Genomic DNA, 10,000 nt, shown 5'->3' with positions numbered 1-10,000 from the left:
TTCTGTTTGGACTGAGGCTATGCACTCATACACACCCACTCACACATACAGAGAGAGCAAACTAAATTTGACATGACATTTTGTGTTCCAATATGGCTAAACACTCTTGAACCATGACTAAAGAAAAGATTAGCATGGGATGTCTGAGAGGAACGTTTGGACCTCAGCACGAGCAGAGTGAGGAGAAGGACTTTTACACTTGAGTGCATGTGATGCTGAAGAGCCATAAATGTCACAGTGCAGCGCTGGCCGGGACCAGAGAGAGCAGTGGACCCGGCCAGCCACTCTGGCAAGCAGAAACAGCTGGGCCAGTGCATGCTATCGGAAACACTCCAGCCAAGAAAGGAAATAAAACAATCCTGGATGACCATCATCACATATTATATACGGTTTAATATAATTCTAAGAGAGTCTAACTGGATGGATAAAGAGGAGAAGAAAGCAAGAGAAAGACATAAAACAGGCTACGAGAAGCTAAATAAATAAATAAATAAATAAATAAATAAATAAATACATAAATGTTTTGGTATGAGGGAGTGGAAGTGTGGCTGTGTTTGAGAGGGATATGGGATTGTGGAATTTGAGTTTAAAGGGAGGGAGTGCTTCACTCTAGCCAGTGATATATGTTGGAGAGCTTGATGCCAAGCACCTCATTACGACTGTGTGGACCTGTCCACTCATTAGCTGGACAAACAAGGCATTTACACACACACACACACACAAAGACTCACACACACACAAAGACTCACACACACACACACACACACACACACACACACACACACACACACACAATCTAAGCCAGATACAATTTCACAACTGCTGACAACAAATACAACTAAATGAACAACTGCAGAATCTATCTGAATGCCCCAACGTAAATGGTTATGCATTTTGGGTGGCTAATTAGAACTGACAAACAAGCAATTCCATTTAAGGATTTAACTCATGGTAAAAATGCTAGGTCTATTTACTCTCTTACTGTTGATGCCGTAATATATTGTTATGCCAGTAATGAACTTGCATCGTTAGTCAAAATGATTCACATTAATGAGACACAATCTTCACAAAGCATCTGATTTACAGCAGGATCACTATTGAGGAGGGATTCTTTCCCGCCCTGTGTCTTCAGTCACTTTTAATTCCATTCTTCCAAAAACATATGCAGACACACACCTCATCCTTGAGGCTGTAAAATGTAAAACTGTGACTGCCAAATCAACTGTATGTTAATACTAGTCTCAGAAAGAAAGAAAGAAAGAAAGAAAGAAAGAAAGAAAGAAAGAAAGAAAGAAAGAAAGAAAGAAAGAAAGAAACCCAGTATCTGTGGTAGTATCTCATTACTAAGACAAAAGAGTGAGCAACAACACCAACACCACTGTTGGCTAATATTCCTCACAAGAACATGCTAGATATCCAGGTAGGGGGGTGTAGACTCACCTTTTCTTAGCAGGGCCTTCCTCTGAGGATTCTGAGCCTGCATTCTTGGAGCGGGAGCCGCCATCTTTGTATCCTCCCTTCCCTCCTGACCCCTTCAGCTGACCATTCAGGGAACCTGCAGACAGAGGAGAGATAGCATAAGTGCACAGGAGAACAGAATGTGTGTGTGTGTGTGTGGAGAGAGAGATGGCGAGAGTACGTATGAAGTACATGCAAACACAAACACACCCAAATCCATGCATTCAGTGTAAAGGGTCTGTCCCATCAGCCTGTCTATAAAACTGAAAGGTTCCTCACAAGAGCAGTTGTGTGTGCCATTCAAAAGCCTGTACACAAACACCCAGACTGGCACACTATCAAGGCCGCACTAATCAAACCCACTAAAGCCTGATGAGACAAAAGAGTCTCAGAGGAGACGGCGGCACATAGAGGGACAGCAGTGCAGAGGAGCTGACCCAGCCAGAGACATCTCACTCAGCGGAGAGGGGGGGGCACTTTTGGACACTAGAAAAGTCTCAAATGAAGACAGCAGTCACTGAGTGTTAGCAAAACAAACAAAACTCCTGACTTTGTGCCAGCGCGCGTGCATACACACACACACACACACACACACACACACACACACACACTCTTGGCACAAGATCACAGCATCTTGGTAAGTGAGTCACATGAGAGTGTGCATCTCACGATGAGTGACAGGCCAGGGCCACACCTACTTTAAAACCACTTGGCCCATGTTTGGGTCAGGGGATTCTTTGTTTCATAGTCCACGTGCCAATGCCCACATACTTGTAAATACACACCTTTTTAAACACACACACACACACACACACACACACACACACACACACACACACACACACAAAGAGATTAGAGATCTGCGCGGTCAGAAAGGAGAGCAACATGCCCAGGCAACGGTTCTGACTATATCAGTGTGTGTATATTTTTGTGGTGGTTGGGTTGCGTGTGTGTTAAACCGCAGTATGTCAAGACAGGATTGGCGCACTGTGGTAGGTAGTCTTCATTAACAAAGACACACACACACAGTAACTCACTAACTAGAAAAAAGCCTGACAAAGTGGGCATTGTCAAATCACCATGGAGGCCTACAATGCTCCATGGAACAGAAAGCCTGGTGAGGGTTCAACACACACACACACACACACACACACACACACACACACACACACACTCCAGCTGGGTCCCTCTCTCACTGTGACTGGATCACAAACAACGTGATCATTCCAGCTCCAGAACCTCATGCATGAAAACAATAAAAAACGAGACTCTTTTAAGCTCATTTCAATGCTGCTCCGGAGCTTCAAAGCAAGCGGCGTACCCGACGCAAGCGCACGCCTCTCCAGGGACGCCAGGGTCTTGGAGCGACTGCAGCCAAGCAGCACCGGCTGAAAATCAAATCCTTCACAAAACACAATCACACAATGCAACGGTGAGCGTTTTAAAAGGCATTCAAATATGAAGCATCATTCACAGAAGCAAGCTGCACAGCCCTGCATGTGTTCCACGTGCCGAAGCCATGTCCTTTCTTCCATCGTAGTTTTAATTAGAACTAGAACACAGGAGCAGTGCTACGCTAGAACATGCTAATCTCAGAACACAGGAGCAGTGCTACGCTAGAACATGCTAATCTCAGAACACAGGAGCAGTACTACGCTAGAACATGCTAATCTCAGAACACAGGAGCAGTACTACGCTAGAACATGCTAATCTCAGAACACAGGAGCAGTACTACGCTAGAACATGCTAATCTCAGAACACAGGAGCAGTACTACGCTAGAACATGCTAATCTCAGATCCACAGCCAGCGCTCTCCTCCGGGCCCCTCGGCCTCCTCTCTACGCTTCTCATCGCTGTGTGTCACATCTGCTGGGCTCAGATGAGTGCTTGGGTGAATAACACGCACTGTACTAAGACGAGAAGAGAGAACGAGTGAGAGGGAGAGAGAGAGAGAACGAGTGAGAGAGAGAGAGCGAGAGAGAGAGAGAGTCGGAAAGAAGGAGAGAGATGGAAGGAAGGAGGGAGAGACGTTAACGCTTCCTCTCTTAACACTCATTTAAATAAATTAATTAAGAAATAAATGAGCGTTATGACCTGTGGTCTCCTCCTCCTGTCCAGTAGCTTGAGGAGGTAACTGACCCTTTGAGACGTGTCTGTCCACACTCACCTCCTCCGCTATGAGGGGGGCTGAGAATCTTAATGCTCACACAGGACACCTGATGGCTTTACAACATGCTCGCAGAAAACGGAACGGAAGCATAGAAAATGTAAACATAAAAATACAAAAATAAAACTATAAAAATAAAACAATAGTCACTGATACACAGGGCTTTGTGCTTCACATTGTTTGCAGAAGAGGACTACAGCCTGCACACAGGGCATCGGAAATGACCACTGCAGAGCTCAGGGGAGTGAGGAGACGTGCTGGACACAGAGAGGTGGGGAGGAGTGTAAACTAGTGGGAGAGAAAGTGATGGAGGAGAGAGGAGGGGAGGAGTGTAAACTAATAAGAGAGAGAGAGAGAGTGATGGAGAGAGGAGGGGAGGAGTGTAAACTAATAAAAGAGAGAGAGAGAGAGTGATGGAGGAGGGGACAGGAAAAAAGCACTTCCTGAGAGGGAAGGAACTAGAAGCCTATCGACACGAGACATGAAATGGAAGATGCCACAAGGGAGAGCAGAGAGAGAAAAGGGAGAGGGAGGGGGAGAGAGAGAGAGAGAGAGAGAGAGAGAGAGAGAGAGAGAGAGAGGGAGAGAGGGAGAGAGGGAGAGAGGGAGAGAGATGGAAAGGGAGAGAGAGAGAGAGATGGAAAGGGAGAGATAAGTGCATGGGGAGGGATGTGGGGAGGTGGCCGGAAGAGCAAATTATCACTTGGTTAATAATGCAAAGCCAAAGTGGTGTGGAGGGGCAGGGAGTGCAAGCTATTTCCCCTCACTGAGACACACCATACCACACCACACACTTCATGTGCAGATGAGAGTGAGAGAGAGAGAGAGAGAGAGAGAGAGAGAGAGAGAGAGAGAGAGAGAGAGAGAATTGAAGTGGTAGAAAAATAAAGGTGGAAAAAACAGCAAAGAAAAGAAGCGGGCGACTACAGAGACAGGTAGGCAGTATGATTGCAGGTTATGCTTAGGTCATGTAATGATGGGGACAATATTAAGAGCGACACATTGATGGGGGATGGTATTTAGAGTGACATGCTGCTGGCTGACAGGTACCCCCGCTCCATCCACACCTTTACCTGCCAATCACCTGCTTCCATTAACAACAAGCAACACCCTCTCAAAGAAATAAGCACTTTCGTTTTCAAAACACGACAAAAATGTTAACTCCTATCTTCAAAGACAGTAGGGTTCATCTTCTGACACATTGCCAAGCTCTTGCACACAACTTAGCTCATGTGCTGTCTGTGGCTTAAGGCCCATCCACACTGCCAACGATAAGCATGAAAGATAACAGCAATAACTTCCTTTCTTTCCTTCTTTCTCTGATTGCCTACATTCTGTAAAGCGCCATGATACATGTGTTATGTTTTGGCGCTCTATAAGCACAATAAATTGAAATTGAAATTGAATAACTTCCATCTAAATGATCGTTCTAATCTAGATAATTAGAATGACAGCGCCCACACCTATTAAGCGAGGTTTATACATTGATTTTGCAATCAAATAAACAGGGGAGGGCTACTGGGAATACATTTCTGAGTAAAACACAATCTGATTCTGATTCATTGGGCTATTGGGTCAATACACGGTTTTGGCTTTTTTAAATTGCCATAAAACACCATCATGCTGTTTACACAATGTGGCTAATACATAGGAAGTTACTGTTGAAGTCAGAAAGAATACTATTGCTAGAGATCATGGTCAGTGGTATTTTGTGAATGATAGAAATACTGACAACCAACCAGAATCCATCAAATTTTAGACATCACATTCATGAACATGAAGAGAGACTTTCCTTATGACTGGTCAGTGTGGACGTTCATATCACTATGGTTACAGTTGTCTTTATAGTTATCGTTAGCGGTGTGGACAGACCTTTCAACCCAAAAACCCTAGTTCAAAAGGTTTCCAAAACTACTCTTATCAGAATGTAGTTTCTGACCCCAGTCAGAGCACCTGTATTTGAGCAGTGCTATATCTCTGAACCTGGTATGTGCATGTGCTCTACTCTAATACCTGACCAGGACACGGTCGTGGCCTTCTACTGGTGCTCTCAAGGCCATCTACAAGCCCAGCACAGGATTGGGAGATCTTACAAACATCAATAAATGAAACGGAAAATAAAAAGTTGATACAAAACAGTCAGCCTACATCTATTAAGGGCTCCATCTCCTCTTTCTGCACACTTTCTTATTTCCCTGCAGCTCTCCAGTTCTCAAGGGTGTTCTTTGTAGCTGCTGTACCACCTATGCCTACATTACCTCCTCTCTTTCTCTCATCCACTTGTTCTCTTTGTTACGCTTGCTCAGTTTTCTACATTGACTCAGTCTCCAGTCATTGTGTATTTCCTGGGGAGTGTGTGTGTGTGATGTGTGTGTGATGTGTCTATGTGATGTGAATGCTTCAGAGGAGACGTTGTCACACAGCACACAGAGCTCCACGTACCCAAACACACTCTCTGTACACAAGCACACTGACATGTAGCTTCTTTGTCATGCTTCACAATTGCACACCAGCTGACATGCTGTTCCACTACAGAACATTAAAGAACCGTTGTAGTTGTAGGGTTGTGTTCAAATGAGTTGTGATGCACTATGATCTGATGTGGGAGTATCTATCATAGAATCTGAGAACCTAGAGTGGTATTGACATTTATGGGAGGAGATGCACAGCCTGTGTCCCCATCTCACAAGGTGAAGTCCCACAGATCTTCAGCACAGAGTTTAAAGGTCACACGTCACTTACCATTGGAGCCTTTGGTTCCATCTGTGAGGTCATCGCTGAGCTGCCGTTTCTGGGCACTCTTGAATTCCTTGAGGGAGAGATAGAGCACCTTTCGCACAACCCGCTCCTCCGACCAGGGGATTCCATCACTGTCATCCTGCAGAGAAAAAGAGAAACCATTCAGAATTCAAAATGATACACACACAGTCCGATTTCAGGAACCTGCTGTACAGGGACGGCACATGGATTAGGATTATTATTGAGAATGAACATTTGAGGAACAGTCACAGTCCAATCCATAGCACACCACGATGCAGTCCAATCCATAGCACACACACACGCGCGCACACACACACACACACGCACACACACACACACACACACACACACACACACACACACACACACACACACACACACACACACACACACACACACACACACACACACACACACACACACACACACACACACACACACACACACACACACACACACACACACACACACACACACACACACACACACACACACACACACACACACACACACAAAGGCCAAAACTATAAACCCAAAGCAGAACATATGACAGTATTTTGGGGTATTCACCAGAGAAGAGGCTATGAGACAAGAGGAGCTCAGGAAGGCTCCACTCACAGTGGGGAAACCCACCAACATGCGCCGCGTGACCTTGATTGAATTTACGACCTCTTCATCCGCACATGACTACATCCTTTTGCTATGGTCTTAAGTGGAATCGTCATGGTGACCACAGGAAGGGCACTGTGCCCCCCCACTCACCCCCTCAGCAGAAATTTTATTGTTAGCAGCGTCACCAGTCATGGGCGCACGGCATCCGTTTTCCGCTGCGTTTCCGTAACATTACCGGAGCGTCTGCATCTGGTCATTTTGCCGATAAATGCCTTGATGTTACAGCACTACTACAGAATGAGTGATCAAATAAGGCTTAATGCCATGCAGCAACTATGGCTTTTTCTCCTTACATGAGAAACCAAAAATCATACTCATTTATTCATTTGGTTATTTATTTGTTTATTTGATAGGGTCAATGCTCCTAAATTGACAGACAAAAGGTTTAAATAAGCCAAAATTAGCTGTGATTGCTAATGTTGATCTGTTGTCCCTAGCCAATTCTAATAAAGGCAGCCTAGAATACACATGCAGATTTCCTAAGTGAAACATTAAGAAAAAATAATAACACAGAGCATCTTCTTTAAATAAAATAAAGAACAAAGCTTGCAAATAGAGCTCAGCAATATGGGCCTATTTAAAGCCAAATAAAAGCAATGTCAACTGTGAATTATGCCGACAGCAAGCTTCTTTAGCAAGTTAGCACAATAAGCTTCCTGGTGGCCTGGAGCAAGCACAGAATAAACCTCATGATTCTCTTCCTGAGAAAAACACATCAAGGATTTTCTTGTGCCTCACAGAGAACAGCAGGGAATGACCTTTCAATTGATTTTAGCATTAAGAAAGCAAGCTGGCATTAAAACCTCATACGGATCAGAGACAACTTGTAAACTCTATAAATGTGATGTTGGACAGGAATTAGGGGTGTAACGGTACACAGAAGACACGGTTCGGTTCATACCTCGGTTCGGACATCACGGTTCGATACGAGTTCCGTACAATGGAGGGGAAAGCAAAACATAAATGCAGAAAGCAATTTTTTTATTGTGCATGTCTCAGGCTGTACCACCTAGTGTCATACAGTCTCTTCCCTGAGCTATCTGCAACAGCCTGAAGTGTGTAAGATGTAGGCTAAACAGTACAATAAGTACCCAGACTTCATCTGTAACTTGAACAAAATAAGACAATCAGCTATAAAACTGAAAATAGGCCTACAGCATCTCTTATTTCTGAAAGTGCAAATTACTTATAATAATGATTTTTTAATAATCAAGTCCTTCAACATCCGTGTTTAGTTGTATATGGAAGGGTCTATAATTTGCTGTAAATATTTTTCAGTGTGTACAGTAATAATCTACTAACTGTGAAAATATCACACTATTTTGCCTTCTTTTTAAAAAAAACGAAATTGCTCCTTTCATTCATAAACAGTCTACAACTAGAAGTCACGTGACTTTGCCCTTCGACGTTAACTCGCATGGTTTGTATATTAGCCTGGTTAGCGTTGACACTTTCTTTGTCTATGCACTTAACACCAGCTCCTCATGTGAGAAATTACAAGTTACCCTAACATAAATGTAATTACCACGCGATTTACATAGCTTTCTGTCATTACGAAATCATTTAATTTAAGCCATAGGTTTTGGCCCTATTTGTATGTGTATCCAAAGGCTAGTGAAGCGCAGGGGAAGTTTTTTTTTCTCTCGTTTCAGTGATTGGTAGCCTACATCATCTGGGTGATGGCTTCGAATATGTGTAGCATGTTCGATATATTTCCACTCTCTCGCCTGTAGGCTACTACTGTAAATGAAGTTCTCAAACTTGCGATCTTAAAGAGACCAGCGGATCCTCTAACTCTTGTGGGTCGCCACCACTCGCTTAGTGCTGCTATGTCTGACTGACTGACTCGACCGACGACCTGACAAAAAAAAAACATAGGCGCCAATCAGAGCTTCAGAGCTAAGGCGAGGCTACAGATTAGCGTTAGGTGTCGCTAAAGAACTCTCGTACTTAACAGTAATTGCGCATTACATTAATTAATCCGCACGCGAGTATTATGTATTTTTATACCGTGTATTCTCCGTGAAAATTCATGCACCGAACCGTGAGGCCCGTACCGTTTCGGTTCAATACGAATACATGAACCGTTACACCCCTAACAGGAATATAAGTGTGGATGTGGCCATGTATGTGTAAGCGAGTGGGAGAGGTGACATAACCAGATATTCTCTGTCTGGCACCTCTGTCACATTGGTTAAATGGCCTCTCTGGCAGCTACGCAATTACATCACCGTTCAACATGTTAGAGGTTCCTGCTTAGAGAGGAAAACAATTACGCAAAGCCATCTTATCTCCCTGAGTAATAACAGATAACAAGCCTGCAGTGCATTACAACAGTCTGCCTTACAAAACCCACACCCAGAAACTGCACATGGAGCCAGAAGGAGAATGGAAGCTAATGTGAAAGGAAGTCAGTGAGTAAGTGCGTGTATGTGTACGTGCGTGCGTGCGTGCGTGCGTGCGTGTGCATGTGTGTGTGCGTGCGTGCGTGTGTCCATGCATGTGCAAAAAAAAGCATTCAGCGGGCCCTGAAAATAATATAACAAGTACAAGTTCATGATATGACCCCATAAGAGTTGGATCAACTCTGAGTTAAAACTGAGCACTTGCCATGCAAGTTACTCAGAGCATTGCTTTTCTGTAAAATATCAATAATGTTTTGATGGTGTTTGCAAGGCAGTGGAGAAAGAGGACAAATAAGCACTGAAAAGGTGAAGCGCTGTTGTTGTTCTCTCACAACAGACGTGGCAGCGGAGGAAAGGTCACCTACAGCCCAGCTGAAGCATTCACACGGCCTGACCACATAAGCACACAAACACTACAGATGCCCTGTGCCACACACACACGGAGATCACACACACTTCACCACTAACACACTCACACTTCCACAACGGCACATCCACAATTTCATTTGGGCGCAAACATTCACATATCCATTGCACA

General features: G+C 44.2%; 1 protein-coding gene across 1 annotated transcript in view; it reads right to left on the bottom strand.

Annotated features, from left to right (window-relative positions):
* LOC143140017 (protein Jumonji-like) overlaps positions 1-10,000 on the bottom strand; it is a 49,743-nt gene that overhangs the window by 12,736 nt on the left and 27,007 nt on the right. Inside the window, exons 3-4 of the mRNA XM_076300859.1 lie at positions 6,368-6,503; positions 1,441-1,555 (exon numbers count right to left, since the gene is read on the bottom strand). Of these exons, the coding sequence (XP_076156974.1) occupies positions 1,441-1,555; positions 6,368-6,503 (251 nt within the window). The remainder of the gene's footprint in view (positions 1-1,440; positions 1,556-6,367; positions 6,504-10,000) is intronic.

The sequence above is a fragment of the Alosa pseudoharengus genome, unplaced genomic scaffold (genome assembly GCF_046254945.1).
Source record: "Alosa pseudoharengus isolate Yale_2024_CS ecotype anadromous, Long Island Sound unplaced genomic scaffold, YU_APseudo_1.1 YU_APseudo_1.1_scf_23, whole genome shotgun sequence".
In the NCBI taxonomy this organism is placed as follows: domain Eukaryota; kingdom Metazoa; phylum Chordata; class Actinopteri; order Clupeiformes; family Clupeidae; genus Alosa; species Alosa pseudoharengus.
This window is presented reverse-complemented; position numbering and strand designations above follow the sequence as displayed.